Source organism: Carassius auratus, chromosome 30 (assembly GCF_003368295.1).
Source record: "Carassius auratus strain Wakin chromosome 30, ASM336829v1, whole genome shotgun sequence".
Classification (NCBI taxonomy): domain Eukaryota; kingdom Metazoa; phylum Chordata; class Actinopteri; order Cypriniformes; family Cyprinidae; genus Carassius; species Carassius auratus.
The window spans coordinates 14,074,931-14,094,046 of NC_039272.1; the positions used below are offsets into that span (position 1 = coordinate 14,074,931).

Sequence of the window (19,116 nt, forward strand, 5' to 3'; positions counted from 1 at the left end):
AAACAAAGCAGATACAAGAGGGTCCTCGCACCTCGGTGCTCGGGCCCTAAAAACAATAGCAGAATACTCAAAATACATATTTGCTGGTAAAATACAGCATTTTATAATTAAAAAATATACTAAATGATACTTCATAATGAAAAAGGAATGAGTTTGAAAATGATGTTGATATTTGGTGCTCCTGCTCCTGCATATCTACGGTGCCCATAAGGTGACATGTTCGGTTCACTTAGTTTTGTCATGGCCACAAGATATTCATTTGAGAGAGCGTCATATTAACTAGTGTGAACGCGATACTATGTCATGGCCACAAGATCAATTTGCTAAGTTGAGAGAACAACAACCAATCTTTTGTAGCCACGACTTCTTATGTTGAGGGAACTACATAATTTTCTCGAGGCCACAAGTTTAATGCATAAACAAACCTGCGTGACCATAGCAACCCGGGATTATCTGAGATAGATTCAGTCATATTTTATTTTAAATTAAGAAATGTATCATTAAAGGGGGGGTGAAATGCTATTTCATGCATACTGAGTTTTTTACACTGTTAAAGAGTTGGATTCCCATGCTTAACATGGACAAAGTTTCAAAAATGAAGTTGTACGTTTGAAGGAGTATTTCTGTTCCAAAAATACTCCTTCCGGTCTGTCACAAGTTTCGGAAAGTTTTTTTCGAGTATGGCTCTGTGTGACGTTAGACGGAGCGGAATTTCCTTATATGGGTCCTGAGGGCACTTCTCCCGGAAGAGCGCGCGCTCCCGTATAGCAGAGCACTGAGAGCACAGAAATTCACTGATCAGAGCGAGAGCGTCGCGAAATGTCACAAAAGGAGTGTGTTTTTGGTTGCCAGGGCAAGACAACCCTGCACAGATTACCTAAAGAGAAACAGCATTAAGGGACCAGTGGATGGAGTTTATTTTTACAGAGCATCAACGGAGTTGTGCAAGTGTTTGTGTTTGTTCCCCTGCATTTCGAGATTTGCTTGTTTTACAAACAAGGTCCAGTTTGACGACGGATTTGCACATCGTATATTTCTTAAGGATAATGCAGTCCCAACGAAAAAGGGTCACGATCGTGTGTTGGAATCGCAGGCGGTGAGTAAAACGGCTTCAAATATCTCTGTGTTGTTAACTTAGCTATCGGCGCATAAGCACATCAAGTAAACAACATGCGATGTTGTCATCAAACTGCACGAGTAAAACTGCTTCAAATATCTCTGTGTTGTTAACTTAGCTATCGGCGCATAAGCACATCAAGTAAACAACATGCGATGTTGTCATCAAACTGCACTTTCCACATGTACAGCTTAAAAAAAAAAAAAAAAAGACGACAAAGTGGAACTTAGTCATTTTCCAAAACCGCTAAGCAAATATATATACAGTTTCAGTACATACCACATAGCGACGCTGTTGTTGCTGCTGCTCTTGTTAAATTTCAGCCTCTGGATCTGATTCTGGATCATAAATATACACTGACTCTGACTGTTAGCCATGGTTTGTTTTGGTTGGTTTTGTCCTCAAGCTTCCAAACGCTATCAAAGCAAAAGCCTACTGGCGCTCGTGATTCTTTAGCTCCGCCCACACGTCACGCCTACAGACGCTCGTGTTTTTCTGGGAAAAATCGGTACAGACTATCTTTCTCTTATGAATATAATAAAACTAAAGACTTTTTGGAGTTATGAAGGATGCAGTACTACTCTATAGGTACTCAAGATTAACAGGATATTGAGTGAAAACGAGCATTTCACCCCCCCTTTAAATTAATATGTTAACCACAGGCCTTGGCTGACGGACTGTATTGTGTGCGATATTCAGCATTCAAATTAAGTTTGTCATGAATAAATGTTACATAAATTGTAAAAAAGTGGAAATCTGTGAAAAAAAAGTACTGGATAACGGATAATATAAAATATCCATCCCACGGTCTTGTAAGTCCATTAACTGATCGTCTTTTCCCTGTAATACAGGTGCTGGTCATATAATTAGAATATCATCAAAAAGTTGATTTATTTCACTAATTCCATTGAAAAAGTGAAACTTGTATATTATATTCATTCACTACACACAGACTGATATATTTCAAATGTTTATTTCTTTTAATTTTAATTTTGATGTTTATAACTGACAACTAAGGAAAATCCCCAAATTCATACTAGAAAATTAGAATATAACTTAAGACCAATACAAAGAAAGGATTTTTTGAAATCTTGACCAACTAAAAAGTATGAAATTGAAAAGTATGAGAATGGACAGCACTCAATACTTAGTTGGGGCTCCTTTTGCCTGAATTACTGCAGCAATGTGGCGTGGCATGGAGTCGATCAGTCTGTGGCACTGCTCAGGTGTTATGAGAGCCCAGGTTGCTCTGATAGTGGCCTTCAGCTCTTCTGCATTCTTGGGTCTGGCATATTGCAACATCTTCCTCTTCACAATATCCCATAGATTTTCTATGGGGTTAAGGTCAGGCGAGTTTGCTGGCCAATTAAGAACAATGATACCATGGTCCTTAAACCAGGTACTGGAAGCTTTGGCACTGTGTGCAGGTGCCAAGTCCCATTGGAAAATGAATTCTGCATCTCCATGAAGTTGGTCAGCAGCAGGAAGCATGAAGTGCTCTAAAACTTTCTGGTATACGGCTGTGTTGACCTTGGACCTCAGAAAACACAGTGGACCAGCACCAGCAGAAGGCACCGCAAACCATCACTGACTGTGGAAACTTTACACTGGACCTCAAGCAACATGGATTGTGTGCCTCTCCTCTCTTCCTCCAGACTCTGGGACCCTAATATATAATACATATAAGGAAATGCAAAATTTACTTTCATCAGAGAACATAACTGTGGACCACTCAGCAGCAGTCCAGTCCTTTTTGAAGCGAAACACTTCTGACGCTGTCTGTTGTTCAAGAGTGGCTTGACACAAGGAATGCGACAGCTGAAACCCATTTCTTGCATACATCTTTGTGTAGTGGTTCTTTAAGCACTGACTCCAGCTGCAGTCCACTCTTTGTGAATCTCCCCCACATTTTTGAATGGGTTTTGTTTCACAATCCTCTTCAGGGTGCCCTTATCCCTATTACTTGTACACTTTTTTCTACCACATCTTTTCCTTTCCTTCGCCTCTCTATTAATGTGCTTGGACACAGAGCTCTGTGAACAGCCAGCCTATTTTGCAATGACCTTTTGTGTCTTGCTTTACTTGTGCAAGGTGTCAATGGTCGTCTTTTGGACAACTGTCAAGTCAGCAGTTTTCCCCATGATTGTGTAGCCTACAGAACTAGACTGAGAGACCATTCAAAGGCTTTGCAGTTGTTTTGAGTTAATTAACTGATTAGAGTGTGGCACCAGGTGTCTTCAATATTGAACCATTTCACAATATTCTAATTTTCTGAGATACTGAATTTGGGATTGTCCTTAGTTGTCAATTTTAAACATAAAAATTAAAAGAAATAAACATTTGAAATATATCAGTCTGTGTGTAATGAATTAATATAATATACAAGTTTCACTTTTTGAATGGAATTACGGAAATAAATCAACTTTTTGATGATATTCTAATTATATGACCAGCACCTGTAAATATATATCCCTGTATAAAAGCTATACTACCACTGAATGTCACTGTGGGTACCAAGCACTTCTCACTGTACTCCTCCTCTAGTAACTCCAGAACATGTTGGATGCTTTTGGATCCAAAATGACTGACTTTGTCTCTGGTGACCAGAGTATGGATTCCCAGAAATCTCTTTTTTGTAAATATGGGCCTTGGTTGAGGTTAAATTAGTTTTATTTTGCTTTGCTACAGTAGGTAATTCTAGTGGTGACAACAACCATGCAAGTCACTTCTGCAGGCTGCGTCATACTCTGTGAGATAAAGTGTCACTCTTTGGTTTTTGCCGGGTCTGAGACACTTGTATCTTATTTCTCCTGCTATTTTATAGCAAAAATTCACTCATCACTAAATGAAAACCTAAAATGAAGATCTGAGTATTTTGAGAGCCTTATCAAAAGTCCATTGTTCCCTTTCATAGGTCACTTCGATGCTGCGGTGACGTCGCCACGTATGGGAACACCTTCGGTGTGACGAATGTCTGAAGCCCTATACCATCCTGCCAATCCTATTGGCCAAATAGCGCTTGGCACCGCCCTACGCATGCGTACGCATCGTATACCCGGGTGCCGCTTGCCATTTCGCTCAGATTTCATTCCTTCAGGAATAGCGAATCATCTGTGCCCTATCATCTCGCGTTCTCCAGCGATTTTCTTCGAGCAGTGTTTAACTCCTCTTTCGCGGACGCGATGAGTCAACGAAAGGTAAGAGCCGTATAATGGGTTTATCACAGGGAGGCACTCATGAGAGATTCGTTTGCAGCATCTCTACATGTTCTCTCTGTGATAGCCTACGGCTATGGTAAAATAAAATAAAAGTATCCGTGCTCTGGAGTCTATTTCTTAAGTCGCCTCGCTCTACCCCACTCGAGCGCGTTAATCAGAGCAGTTTTGCTTTATACCATGTTTGTCTAACCGCGGCTTCGAACTCAGAGTAGGCTCTGGCCAGCATACGCGGTTCTCATATGCGGTTCTCTCCCTCCGAGCGGACAGGAGAAACGCGCCTCCCCTTCCTCAGTATGCTATTATGTGGCTATCCGCGTGGTGGATAAACTACTCTTCTCACGGACCTCCACCAAGAGGTTTCGAGGTCCTGGAAGCAGCCTTTATCAGCGCATATCACGAACGGCGCGGGTTTTGCCACGATTAAGTGACATGGCGGACTGCTATTATATAGCGATGCCGTTTGACTACCTCTCTAGCCGAACGGATCGCGCCGAACTCCGCCGCGACCTGTCTCGTCGAAGACGTATCGAGTCGTGTCTATTTCGGCAAATTTTATTCTCTTTATGGCGGTTCTTAACGAGAAGCCTCTCTTTCTTAACCACATGCTCTAACATTGACTGTCTCACAGCACAGGCACTTCGAGCGTCACTGAACTGAGCTGTTATTTGAGCACAATCCAGCCTTCAGAGTCTGAGGGACGGCACAAGAGGCTGGCAAATATGGCCAGTTTATGACGGCTCATACAGCTGCCGCGTTCTTGCTAGCGGCGTGGCCCGATGTTTATCTTGTTGGATTAAATCCTGCCGTGGACACGCTTCAGGATTATACACAACGAAACGCAGCGAGTTTGACGCATGCGCTTTCCTTCAATGTTTGCCAGGGTCTGTGCCCTCCACTAGAGAGTGCTGTTGGACTGCTAATGCACATCCAACCCTCTCACTGCAGTCCCCACGCTCTAACATTGACTGTCTCGCAGCAAAGCCACCTCGAGCATCATTGGATTGAGCTATCATTTGAGCGCCCCCCCTCAGACATTCTGCACAATCCAGCCTTCAGAGTTGAGGGACGGCAAAAAAGGCTGGGAAAGATGGCCAGTTTATGACGGTTCACACAGCTGCCACGTTCTCGCAATAGCGGTGTGGCCCGATTTTTATCTTGGTGAATTAAATCCTGCCATGGATACGCTTCAGGATTACACACAACGAAATGCAGCGAGTTTTACGCATGCGTTTTCCTTCATGTTTGCCAGGGACTGTGCCCTCCACTATAGAGTGCTGTTGGACCGCTAATGCACATCCAACACTCTCACTGCCGTCCCTACGCTCTAACATTGACTGTCTCGCAGCAAACAGCGCTTCGAGCAGCATTGGATCGGGCTGTAATGCCCAAAAAAAAAAAAAAAAAAAAGAAATTCCCTCAGACACTCTGCGCAATCCAGCTTTCAGAATTCGAGGGGCGATTCAAGGGTCCTACACAGACGACCCGTTTATGACGGCTCGCACAGCCGCCGCTTTTCGTTAGCGGCAGAGCCCGATGTTCAATTCGTTGGCCTAATTCCTGCCGTGGACACGTTTCAGGATTATATCCATTGTGTTGCAGGGTTATTAGGGCATCTGTTGAGCCCTTGGAAACTGTACCAGTTAAAATCCTGACTCTGAAGACACTTCTTCTTATGGCTTTATCCTCCCTCAAGAGAGTTGGGGACTTACAGGCTCTTTCTGTCTCACCCTCGTGCATGGAATTTGCACCGGGATCTATGTAGGTGTTGTTGCGACCGAGGCCTAATTATGATCCTAGGTCGCATCTAATCCCTTTCTCTCTCAGCAAAGGGTCCTGGAAGCTTTATCCCCTGCTGAGGCAGGGTCAGAAGATATAGGTTTTTGCCCCTTAGGGCTTTAAAAACTTATGTGTATCTTACAGCCCCATGGCGTGAGTCTGACCAGCTGTTTGGACATAAGAGTAAGGCCATGCGGTTACAAACAGTGCATGTCCCATTGGCTGGTGGAGGCAATTTCTTTAGCCTATGAGGTGCGCAGACTCGCTTCGCCCTTAGGAGTTAAAGCTCATTCCACTAGAGCTGTGGCTTCTTCTCAAGCTTTTCTCAGTGGATCTTTTATGGATGATATCTGTGCTGCGGCAGGATGGTCCTCACCGAGCACTTTTATCTAGTCCTACAGTCTGAATGTGAGGATGGCTCCTGGCTCCCGGGTTCTCTCCGCTGAGCAGATGCTTCCTCGGAACCCAGCTATCAGGTACGTCAGGCGTTTTGGTATAGCGTTCCCATACGTGGTGACGTCACCACAGCATCGAAGTGACCTATGAAAGGGAACATCTCGGTTACATATGTAACCATGGTTCCCTGAATAGGTAACGAGATGCTGCGGTCCTGGCCGTGCCGTACCTTGATAGCATTCTTCTTCTTCAGTCATGAAATCTGAGCGAAATGGCGCGCGGCACCCGGGTATATGATGCGTACGCATGCGTAGGGCGGTGCCAAGCACTATTTGGCCAATAGGATTGGCAGGATGGTATAGGGCTTCAGACATTTGTTACACCGAAGGTGTTCCCATACGTGGTGACGTTACCGCAGCATCTCGTTCCCTATTCAGGAAACCATGGTTACATACGTAACCGAGATGTTTTTGAATGTTGGTTTTACATTTGGTATATTTTCACACTTAAAACAATAATTTGGAATTGCTCTTGTACCATTGTCCTCTTTTCTGCTAAGAAATAAGTCACTTGGCAGTCCTCTCCCAAGTGGTTCCACTGTTGACAGCATTAAGTCAGAGGGCCCTATCTTGCACCCAGCGCAATTGACTTTGTACACCGACGCATGTGTCATTCCTATTTTGCACCCGCGCAAAGCGCGCTTTTCCCTCCACAGAAGCACGTCGCTAAACTAGTGAATGAACTTGCGCTCCCTGGGCGGTTCAGCGCAAAAAACAGCGCATTTTGCTGTTCCATTAAACAATTGCGCCACTGACCAGAAAAAACCTAGTCTAAAGTCAGTGGCGCGTTGCGCGTTGTTCCTTATGCTATTTTAAGGGCGCATGCTTGACCATAATGTATAGCGTGCACAACGCGCATACACTTTGCTCATGTAATCTACACAGATGCAACAGTTATTTTTGCAAATCATAAACTGTTACACTAAAAAATATTAACACATGAGATGACGGAAATCATTGTGGTGTGCCACGAAGATGTGAAAAAATAGGCATAAATCTAGCTTACAAATTATTCAGGCTAATTGTAGTAATTAAGGATCAGACATGTTTGAGGTCATATATGTATATAAGGACATCTGACAAATTGGTTTGTCCGTCAAGAACCAGGAAAAAAAAAATCGATGAAACAATTGTGGCTATTTCCTCCCACGCCTGTTTAACCGACGCTATTTTGGGTGGGTTTCTCCCATCCCCATACATCACAACTTCTCTGTCTTTCACTGCTCTTACAAGAACATCAGTCTCCTCGGCTGTGAACCGCTCCTGGCGTGCGCCTGGTAAATACGCCATAATAATAGCAATCCATAATGGAACTTGCGCACCTGCTTTTAAAGGGAATGTTGGATGACGCTCTGATTGGTTTATTTCACGTTACGCCCAAACCACACCTATGAATAATGAAGCTGCTTCAGACCAACCCACTTTAGATTTGCGCCGGGCGCAAGAGCCATTTATCCCGCCTGGAAAATAGCAACAGCGCCGAGACCCGCCCACAAAGTTACTTGCGCTTCGCGCTTTGACACTTGCGTTTCAGATCGTTAAAATAGGGCCCAGAGTATGATTCAGTGGGCTATATAATACTTTTCTTTTCTTTTTTTTATTACCTGTCTTTAAAGGTTTTGGTTCAGTATATTTACCTGTTGATCAAAAAAAGCCTTTAACCATTATTTTTGTTTGTTTTATTTAGTAACTTTAAGGAGGGTGTACTCATTTTTGCAACACAAAATTCACTTCTTGTATCACGTCCAAGATAAAGCATTCTTCTTTGGTAATTGATCAAGAAGGCTTGTTGGAACAACTCCAAAGAACCCTAACATGTGTTCTAAGTAGAGAGTAATTGCTGAATTTGTTATGTTTTAGAGGGAGTGTTCTCATTTATGCTGTGCTCTGTATCTATTTATATGTAAATCTATTTTTGACAGTCCCAGGTTGCTATGGCCACAATGTGTGTTTACGCATTAAACTCATTGCCACGAGAAAAATATGTTGTTCCCTCAACATGAGAAGTCATAGCCATGAGAAATAGATGTCAATCCCATGATATAAGGATGCCATTACCTATACAAAAAAACTGATCTCGTGGCCATTACATATCACATTCAAACCAGTTAATATGACATTCCCTAAAATTAATATCTCGTGGCCATGACATATTATCATGTTCCCATGAGTTATTGTGTCATGGCCATGAACAAAACCAAGTGAACCGAACATTTCACCTTATGGGCACCATACATATCAGCTGTCATCAATGTAGTTAAACACTGCAACTCCATTCTTGGTAGTTTAAAATTAGTTTTCTCTGCAGAGTAAAATAAAAAGTAAACAGAGTAAAGGTTGTTCCCTCTCAGTCGGTCGCTCTTGACATCAGGTTGGATGACCAACGAATTGGGATCTCACTTAGAGAGACCAAGCCACTTCAAGTATAAACTAAATGAGCCAATATTGGCATGTGATTATTTTATCCAGCTGCTGCAGATCACAGCATGAGTATAAGTAGGCAGCAGGTGGAGCTCATATTCAGCTTTTTCGCTTCGGAGCTGAGCTATCACATCGTTTTTGTGCTGACTACTCAACTGAGAAAAGAAGAGTGAATGAGTTCTCTTTGAGAGCCCTTCGTGTTGGCGGTAAAACGCTTCAGCTGTGGTGGTTTCCTGTGTTGAGTGGGTTCCACACATCGGACTGCACTACGCCCTGTTTGTGTTGCAGCGGCCATCTCCTCTGTGCGCTTCAGCACGCTAAAAGAGCTTTTTCCATAAAAGAGCATTCTTGGATGCTCTTTTTGAAGAAAATGTTGCATTTGGCAAAACTTTGTAAAGAGGATATGTGTCTTGCTATAGACAACATATCACCCATGCATTTCTGGGTGTGGTTATTACCCGGTGGGTGCTGGGTGATGGTCATGATCGCTGCCTCAAGTGCCTGGTCACTTAGCACGTTGAGGTGGCGTTTGTGGATAAGTCATCTTCTCATTGTGGGAAGATGATCACCTCGGCGTCGCAGACCAAGCTCCGTTATCTTAAAGGGGCAAGGCTCCATTGCTTTTGCCTTGATCTAGTACTCGTCATGGCGGCAGTCAGGCAAGGACTATTTCAGGCAGTAGAATGGGCGATCTGAGGGTATCAGTGATGGCAAACCCTCCAGGGAACCCACCCTCGGGGAACCATCGCTCTTCTTGTGCTCTGTAACCAGTTGAGCTTCCAATGGAACATTCTGGGCCCTCTACAAGGAGCATACACCAGCAGTATCCTTTGGGGCTCCTCCCAATGACCAGAGGTTGAGCCAAAGCTTTCTGGATTTCATCTTGTGTTTTAGTTTTGGTTGTGCATGACAGACGTCCACGAGGGACTGTCACGCTGTTTTGTGCTTATTATATTATTAAAGTTTTATTTTAATGTTTGCTAGTTCTCACCTCCTTTTTCCTGTCATACAAGCAGTGTTACATTGGTGCCGAAACTGTGCAGGAACAAGCAAACATAAAAAAAAAAATAAAAAAAAAACGGAAATGGAAATGGAAATGGAAGAAGATAATGCCAACGAATGCAACTGATAGTTTTCACGTGACGTCACACATTCATAGGAATGCCCACTTGGAGGGCAAAATGAAGCTTTCTCCATTGACCGACAGTTATTTTTATGCAGTTTGCATTAAGTAGTAATGTAGTAGAACGCAGATATTAAAAGGTTAAATTCAGTAAACACCCAGAATATAAACACAATGTGCAGAGTTTCAAATTAAATGGTGTCCCATAGAAAACCATTACTGTATATGGAAAACAATGAATCATTAAGCAGATTGCGTTCATATTCCGACATCATCTGCTCGCCTATGTAAACGATGTATCATTAACATTAGTGTTTATTGAATTTGATATATATATTGTTCTAAGCATTGTACGTCTGTCATCTTATTGTAATGTGACATATAGGTCACATTTTCTCAATAAAAGGATTTTGCTGAAACTGAAGGTCAGTGGCTTCCCTTCTCAGTAATCTGTGTATTTCAACAGTCAGCAGATCAACAGTCAACAGATCAAAGTGGATCAATATCTCTTATTTATCACTCATTTATTGACACGCACCCAGGTTTTAGTCCTCTTTCATAATAATAATGATAATAATAATAATAATACAGGTTATGCATGCCAACGATAGGGGGTAAACTGTGTCATGAAGACTAAATGAAAATAATAATAAAAGAAAAACATTGAGTAGCAGAATACTCAAAATACATATGTGCTGGTAAAATACAACATTTTGTAATAAAAAAATATACTAAATTATACTACATGATGAAAAAGGTATGAGTTTGAAAATGATGTCAAATATATTTAGTACATATCAGCTGTCATCAGTGTGGTTAAACACTGCAAACGTTTATTCACTGGACTGATTTGAGTCCATTCTTAGTAGTTAATAATTAGTTTTCTCTGCAGAGTAAAATAAAAAGCAAACAGAGTAAAGGTTGTTTCATGACTAAACTTGAGGACATGGGCTTTATAATTCAGTCCAGTTTGGGGAAAGAGAAACAGCAGCAGTCTGGAAAGGTTCATAGGATAAATCATACAATTATTAACAAATTATACATTTAAACCTCAATAGGATATTGTTTGATAAATATGTAAAGTTAACAAAGAGTGAAAATAGGGGTAAATGAATAAGGAAAAATGTTCTTTGTCAGTATGTTAAACTGTCCTGAGAATTTGATGCATTTCTGTCAATAAAATGTAAAAATGTTTTTGTTTAATTTCTTCAGGTTCCTCAAACAAGACCATGGAAAGGAACATCATATATTTGTGGATTTGTGCTTTTGCACTAGTTCATGGACATCAAGAGACTTCACCTCAACCTTTCATCAGTGATAAAATCCCATCATTGATAAAGATGAACAATGATTTTGCTTTTCACCTGTACAAGAGAATTGTAGAAATGCCGGAGTATCAGTCCAAGAACATCTTCTTCTCTCCTTTCAGTGTGTCCATGGCCCTTTCTGAGCTGTCTTTAGGAGCCGGTGGTGAAACCAAAGAACAGCTTCTCAGTGGCATCGGCCATAACAGCTCGGTCTTCAGCACTGAAGAAATGCACCAGATGTTCCACAGTCTCCTGGAAGAAATCGACCAGAGGACAGGGGTGGACATCGATGTCGGCACTGCTCTATATGCAAGCGACAAATTAAAGCTCCTTCCTGAGTTCTTGAAGGAGATAAAGGAGTTTTACCACTCTGACGGATTCACTGTGGATTTCAGCGTCAAAGAAACACTAGATAAAATTAACACGTATGTGAAGGAAAAAACTCATGGGAAAATAGACCAAGCTGTTGATGATCTGGAATCTGACACTTTGATGTTTCTTCTCACTTACATATATTTTAAAGGTAAACTCACACACTTACACAATAGTCATGGACTTTTGTAATTCTGGCAATGCCATGGTCTCAGATCCCTTTAAAAATGTCACTCTTTCTTCCAAAGGAAAATGGGACATGCCTTTTGACCCAAGCAGCACCCATCAAAGTATATTTCATGTAAACGCTGAGACCACCGTTCCAGTACAAATGATGCACCAGTACAAATCCCTCAAAGTTTATTATGATGTCGAACTCTCTTCTAAAGTCCTCTGTCTAGACTACAACGACTCTTTCTCCATGTTTCTGGCTGTACCAGATGCTGGCAGGTCAGGTAAGACCATCAAAGATCTGGAGATGGCCATCTCTAGACAGCACATTGAAAAGTGGAGGACATCTGTTAGAAAAAGGTTGGTTGTCTTAACTATTTAATGTATATTAAAATTAAGGTTTTCCAGGCTGTTTCAAAAAAGCATTTTGTTGTTCAAATCTTTTTAAGTTCAAAATCTCCATCTAGACCAGTCAATGATTTCTTTTGTCCTTCAGCGAAACTGACATCTATGTCCCCAAGCTCTCTCTGAAAACATCATATTCCCTGAAAGATATTTTAATAGGAATGGGAATGGCTGATATGTTTACATATCAAGCCAACTTCACAGGAATTTCAGAGGAAAAGATGCTAATTTCAAAGGTAACATTTCTAGATACTATTTTATAATAGTATTATAAAATAATTATAAAATTATTTTTATTCTATTTTATATGAACTGAAGATTTTTAATGTGCCATTAAAAAAACGTCAAATTTGATTCACTTTCAGGTTTTGCATAAGGCCAGTCTGGATATAGATGAGAAAGGAACCACTGCAGCAGCAGTGACAACGGTTGAGTTCAGACCTAAGTCCTTCAGCCCAATGGATACTTTGAATTTTGACCGTCCATTCATGATCTTCATCACTGACCAAAAAAATGACAACATCCTCTTCTTTGGAAAAGTTGCCAATCCAGCAGAAAAACAGTAATGTGACATTTAAGATGTCATGACATCGTTAGCCAGCAGGTGGCCGCGATTTAATCAACGGTTGCATCATTATATTTCTATTAATATAGGACAGGGATACTCGATTCTTCTTCTAAAGGTCTTCAACCCTGGTCTTGGAGACCTAGCATTTCTGTTTCATCTGATGAATGTATACTTGTCTGCCAATTGGCAACCGTAACTTCTTAACTTGAAAAAAAAAAAAAAATCTAGTTTAAAAATCTTTAAAACATTAATTAGGTATTACAACCTATGTCTTACAATTACTTTCATACTCCAGTTGGTGTAGAAATGAAAATCTGTGTCTGTTGATTGGATTGGCCAGCTCTGGATAGAAATAGAGCTCATTAGTGAAATAAACAAAAAAGTACAATAATTCCTAAACTGTGATTCTAAAGGGCTCTCCTGAATAATCTCAGCTGGTCTCAATTTGTAATCATGCGTATACAAACAGGATGATTTGCTGATTGAAGAAAGCTTTGAGCTAAACTTCTGCCCACTGGTCTTTATTTTAATTCATTGCATTTTTCGTTTTAAATGTTAATCAAGAAGTAATACAAATAAATATTTTGCATAAATCTCTGTGGTCTGGCTGCACTTGTTGGGAATTTAGTTGATAATCAATTAAAAAAAAAAAAAAAAATATATATATATATATATATATATATATATATATATATATATATATATATATATATATATATATATATATATATTGTTCTAAACATTGTAAGCCTGTCATCTTATTGTAATGTGACATATATGTCTCATTTTCTCAATAAAAGGATTTTGCTGAAACTGAAGGTCAATGGCTTCCCTTCTCTTTACCCAGCCTACACAGTAATCTGTGTATTTCAACAGTAAAAGGATCAATATCTCTTAATTTTCACTCATTTATTGACATGCACCCAGGTTTTACTCCTCTGTCATAATAATAATTATAATACAGGTTATGCATGTCAACGATAGGGGGTAAGTAGAACTGTGTTGTGAAAGTGAAAAAAAGAACAAACAAAAAAATATGAAAGTGATATGTGGCCAATATGGTTACCCATACTTGGAATTAGTTCTCTGCATTTAACCCATCCTAAGTGCACACACACACACGTGACCCGGAGCAATGGGCAGCCTTTTTTGCTGCGGTGTCCAGGGAGTAGTTGGGGGTTAGGTGCCTTGCTCAAGGGTACCTCAGTCATGGTACTGAATGTGGTAGAGAGCACTGTACAGTCACTCCCCCACCTACAAACCCTGCCGGCACAAGACTTGAACCTGCAACCTTTGGGTTACAAGTCCGACTCTCTAACCATTAGGCCACAACTTCCCCCTTTTATCATTTATGAAGACTTAATGAAAATAATAATAATAATAATAATAATAATAATAATAATAAAACATTGAATAGCAGAATACTCAATATATATATTTGCTGGTTAAATACAACATTTTGTAATTAAAAGATATACTAAATTGTACAAAATGAAAAAGGGATGAGTTTGAAAATTATGTTAAATAATTTAGTACATATCAGTGTGGTTAAATACTGCATACGTTTATTCACTGGACTGATTTGAGTCCATTCTTAGTAGTTAATAATTAGTTTTCTCTGCAGAATAAAATAAAAAGTAAACAGAGTAAAGGTTGTTTCATGACCAAACTTGAGGACATGGGCTTTATAATTCAGTCCAGTTTGGGGAAAGAGAAACAACAGCAGTCTGGAAAGGTGAGACATTCGCATGTTCACAAGATAAATCACATCTATTAACAAATTATACATTTTTCAACCTCAATAGGATATTGTTTGTTAAATATGTTAAGTTAATCTGTTAGAAGAACAAAAAGTGAAAAGGAGGGTTAAGAGGTCGACCTGGTTGATCGGCCGATTTTTGCCATTTTTTAAAATTAATCGGCATTGGCCGATTGTGCTGCAGATTAGGCCGATTTCTAGATAGGCGCACTGGCGGGCAGCTAAGCGTTGTTGCTGAACTCCCTCTGAAGATGCGTGAGAGACGGAGCAGCTCACACTCTGCAGTAGAGGCTTGTTCTCACACAGCTGCAGCTAATGGCAGGGCAGCACAGCCCTTTTCAAAAGCACAATTACGTTTTACCCTACTAGAATTGATGCCGGAAAGTTATCATATTTATACTGTAAGTGCAACAAGTCATTTGCATGTGAAAGTAGAAACAGATTAAATTCAGATGAAACTCCTGGGTTGATTATAACATGCATGTTAACTTTCCTCATGAAATGTGCGCGGGGGTCCGACACTATACTCCACGATGTCACGCTCGTGATCAGCGCACTAAGCAGTTATGAGCCGCAGGCTGTGTAGGCCTTATATGTGTGAAATCTTTTATTTTTGTTATCACTATGGCCATTTGACTCATAGCAGTGTCCAGTGTTTCCTATACATTGAGTTATTTGTGACAGCTCATCACTATATCAAAACTGACCCCCACAAATAGATTTTCCAAAAGAGTTATTTTCCTGTAATGCCCGATAAAGTAGCATTTGTGAGCAGCATATTTGATTACAGCCATTACACTGCAATAATAATTAGCTCAATCTCACTTTTATGAGATGAATGGGAAAAAAAGGAAAAACGGTAAAAAAAAACAGCAATATATATTGGCCCTGATTTTTAAATATCGCCATCGGCCAGTGAAAAACCCATATCAGTCGACCTCTAATATTTCTTTGTCAGTATGTTAAACTGTCCTGAGAATTTGATGCATTTCTGTCAATAAAATGTAAAAATGTTTTTGTTTAATTTCTTCAGGTTCCTCAAACAAGACCATGGAAAGGAACATCATATATTTGTGGATTTGTGCTTTTGCACTAGTTCATGGAAATCAAGAGACTTCACCTCAACCTTTCATCAGTGATAAAATCCCATCATTGATAAAGATGAACAATGATTTTGCTTTTCACCTGTACAAGAGGCTTGTAGAAATGCCGGAGTATCAGTCCAAGAACATCTTCTTCTCTCCTTTCAGTGTGTCCATGGCCCTTTCTGAGCTGTCTTTAGGAGCCGGTGGTGAAACCAAAGAACAGCTTCTCAGTGGCATCGGCCATAACAGCTCGGTCTTCAGCACTGAAGAAATGCACCAGATGTTCCACAGTCTCCTGGAAGAAATCGACCAGAGGACAGGGGTGGACATCGATGTCGGCACTGCTCTATATGCAAGCGACAAATTAAAGCTCCTTCCTGAGTTCTTGAAGGAGATAAAGGAGTTTTACCACTCTGACGGATTCACTGTGGATTTCAGCGTCAAAGAAACACTAGATAAAATTAACACGTATGTGAAGGAAAAAACTCATGGGAAAATAGACCAAGCTGTTGATGATCTGGAATCTGACACTTTGATGTTTCTTCTCACTTACATATATTTTAAAGGTAAACTCACACACTTATACAATAGTCATGGACTTTTGTAATTCTGGCAATGCCATGGTCTCAGATCCCTTTAAAAATGTCACTCTTTCTTCCAAAGGAAAATGGGACATGCCTTTTAACCCAAGCAGCACCCATCAAAGTATATTTCATGTAGACGCTGAGACCACCGTTCCAGTACAAATGATGCACCAGTACAAATCCCTCAACGTTTATTATGATGTCGAACTCACTTCTAAAGTCCTCTGTCTAGACTACAACGACTCTTTCTCCATGTTTCTGGCTGTACCAGATACTTGCAGGTCAGGTAAGACCATCAAAGATCTGGAGATGGCCATCTCTAGACAGCACATTGAAAAGTGGAGGACAGCTGTTAGAAAAAGGTTGGTTGTCTTAACTATTTAATGTATATTAAAATTTAGTTTATCCTGACTGATTCAAAAAAGCATTTTGTTGTTCAAATCTTTTTAAGTTCAAAATCTCCATCTAGACCAGTCAATGATTTATTTTGTCCTTCAGCGAAACTGACATCTATGTCCCCAAGCTCTCTCTGAAAACATCATATTCCCTGAAAGATATTTTGAAAGGAATGGGAATAGCTGATATGTTTACATATCAAGCCAACTTCACAGGAATTTCAGAGGAAAATATGCTAATTTCAAAGGTAACATTTCTACATCACTTTCTAAAACACTATTTTAAATTAACTGGCAATTTTTAATGTACCATTTAAAAAATAAATAAATAAATACATTTTAAGAGGATTTGCTCTGATTCACTTTCAGGTTTTACATAAGGCCAGTCTGGATATAGATGAGAAAGGAACCACTGCAGCAGCAGTGACAACTGTTAATTTCAGACCAATGTCCTACAGCCCAATGGATACTTTGATTTTTGACCGTCCATTCATGATCTTTATCACTGACCAAAAAAATGACAACATCCTCTTCTTTGGAAAAGTTGTCAATCCAGCGGAAAAACAGTAATGTGACATTTAAAATTTTATGACAAAATTAGCCAGCAGGTGGCCGCGATTTAAACAACTGGTGCCATTATTTTGCTAACTCTATAGTTGGTACTTAATCCTTCTTCTAGAGGTTCACCTTCCTGATGAGATTAGTTCGAATGCATGTCAAACACCTGAACCATCTTATCAAGGTCTTTTGATTGCAAGATTGAGTACTGACAAAAATACAAATGTTTTTGTTTGGTCACTCGTGTGTTAAACTGGTTAAGTGTATTTGCTGCACGTTTCTTTTTCCTCAGGCAATTAATGTAACATCTCAAATTGAAAGGCGATTATGGGAAGGATTATCATATGTTTGTGCATAGTAATAGTTCACCCAGTTGTCTGAGATGATGGAGATGATGGTCTACTACCAACTTTTGGCACACTCACAGTAATGTTCAGGAGAAAAAATGATTTAGCTTGTCACCTGGATGTAGGTAGTGCTCTTTAGGTAAGCAACAAATCAAAACCACTTCCCGAGTTCCTTGAGAAGATGAAGCAGTTTCACATCCTGGAAGGCTTCGCTGTGGATTTCCACCTCAATGCAACTTTAAAAAAGATTAACACATCCAGCACTTCATGGAAATAAACCCATGGGAAAATAGATAAAGCTGTTGAAGCTCTAATATTAGAGCTTTCTGTCCCTGCATAGATGGCAATGCAACTGAGATGTTTAAAGCCCAGAAAGGTAGTAAAGACATTGTTAAAACTGTCCATGTGATCAGTGGTTCCGTTGTAATTTTATGAATCTACAAGAATACTTTCTGTGTGCGAAGAAAACAAAAATAATGCCTTTTATTCAACAATTTCTTCTCTTCAGTGTCAGTCTTCGTCACACATTCACTAGAGTACCACAGCACATGCAACAGTTTGCGTAAACATGTCTAAAGATTTCTACAGAGAGGATTGCTTGCGTTTGTTTGCCCAGCCTTACTTATATGAACCAGATTATACAGACGATGAACTAAGACAGATAAATGTTCTTCAACAGAACGCTGGCTCCTGAGCCGGCAGTACCACACGACTGCATTGTGGGACTCTTGTGAATGCACAAAGAAAGATTGACAGGGGAAAGAAAAAGTTGTAAATAAATTAATTTTTTCGGTTTTCTTTGCACACAAAAGTATTCTCGTAGCTTCATAATGGTACTGCCACTGCCACTGGTGGTACATGGACTATTCCAATGATGCATTTCAGTTGTATATTGTTATCTATGCAGGATCAGAAATCTCTCAGATTTCATCAAAAATATCTTAATTTGTGTTCCTAAGATGAACGAAGGTCTTACGGGGTTGGAATAACATGAAGGTGAATAATCAATTTCAGAATTATTTATTTTTTAGGTGAATTATCCCTTTAAATTTAATGTGAAATTCATATAGCATATAAGGAATAGAAAGAGCAGACTTTGGGATAGATTTATCCAGGACAAAACCACCAGTGTACAGATTTGATCCATTCATGATCTTAATTGTCAAACCGATGAATGACAAAAATGATCAACCCAGTGGAAAAGCAGTGACGTGACATTCAAGATATCATAACTGACATTAAGCGGCCGTGATTTTGTATAACTGCTTACAGAGTTTTGTTACAGGTACAACTAGCATATTACTGTCCACATGTGTTATTTAACCATTTAATAAAGTCTCCATCAGTGTGTACAGGTTGAACTTCATTATCCTTAAATACCCTTTGGAAAAGGCACATAAAAAGATTCAAGTAAGCGTCTCATGTTGTTTGTCTGCAAATGCCTTCAGACCAAAA

At 40.0% G+C, this 19,116-nt stretch overlaps 2 protein-coding genes across 2 annotated transcripts; both read left to right on the forward strand.

The window, feature by feature from the left end:
- Positions 1 to 11,003: 11,003 nt before the first annotated feature.
- Positions 11,004 to 13,526, forward strand: LOC113049294 (corticosteroid-binding globulin-like). The gene is made up of 5 exons (XM_026211507.1): positions 11,004 to 11,113; positions 11,323 to 11,940; positions 12,038 to 12,320; positions 12,457 to 12,601; positions 12,731 to 13,526. Exons 2-5 carry the CDS (start codon positions 11,340 to 11,342, stop codon positions 12,929 to 12,931), a joined length of 1,230 nt encoding a protein of 409 aa, XP_026067292.1. The 5' UTR covers positions 11,004 to 11,113; positions 11,323 to 11,339; the 3' UTR covers positions 12,932 to 13,526.
- A 1,061-nt stretch (positions 13,527 to 14,587) lies between these two features.
- Positions 14,588 to 19,010, forward strand: LOC113049295 (corticosteroid-binding globulin-like). The gene is made up of 5 exons (XM_026211508.1): positions 14,588 to 14,668; positions 15,726 to 16,343; positions 16,441 to 16,723; positions 16,860 to 17,004; positions 17,126 to 19,010. The coding sequence occupies exons 2-5, from the start codon at positions 15,743 to 15,745 to the stop codon at positions 17,324 to 17,326; spliced, it is 1,230 nt and encodes a 409-aa protein (XP_026067293.1). The 5' UTR covers positions 14,588 to 14,668; positions 15,726 to 15,742; the 3' UTR covers positions 17,327 to 19,010.
- Positions 19,011 to 19,116: the final 106 nt, after the last annotated feature.

Coding starts and splice junctions, on each gene's coding strand:
- LOC113049295 (XM_026211508.1), top strand. CDS start 15,743: ATGGAAAGGAACATCATATATTTGTGGATTTGTGCTTTTGCACTAGTT. Junction 16,724..16,859: donor AGGACAGCTGTTAGAAAAAG/GTTGGTTGTCTT, acceptor TTTGTCCTTCAG/CGAAACTGACATCTATGTCC. Junction 17,005..17,125: donor AAAATATGCTAATTTCAAAG/GTAACATTTCTA, acceptor ATTCACTTTCAG/GTTTTACATAAGGCCAGTCT.
- LOC113049294 (XM_026211507.1), top strand. CDS start 11,340: ATGGAAAGGAACATCATATATTTGTGGATTTGTGCTTTTGCACTAGTT. Junction 11,941..12,037: donor CACTTACATATATTTTAAAG/GTAAACTCACAC, acceptor TTTCTTCCAAAG/GAAAATGGGACATGCCTTTT. Junction 12,602..12,730: donor AAAAGATGCTAATTTCAAAG/GTAACATTTCTA, acceptor ATTCACTTTCAG/GTTTTGCATAAGGCCAGTCT.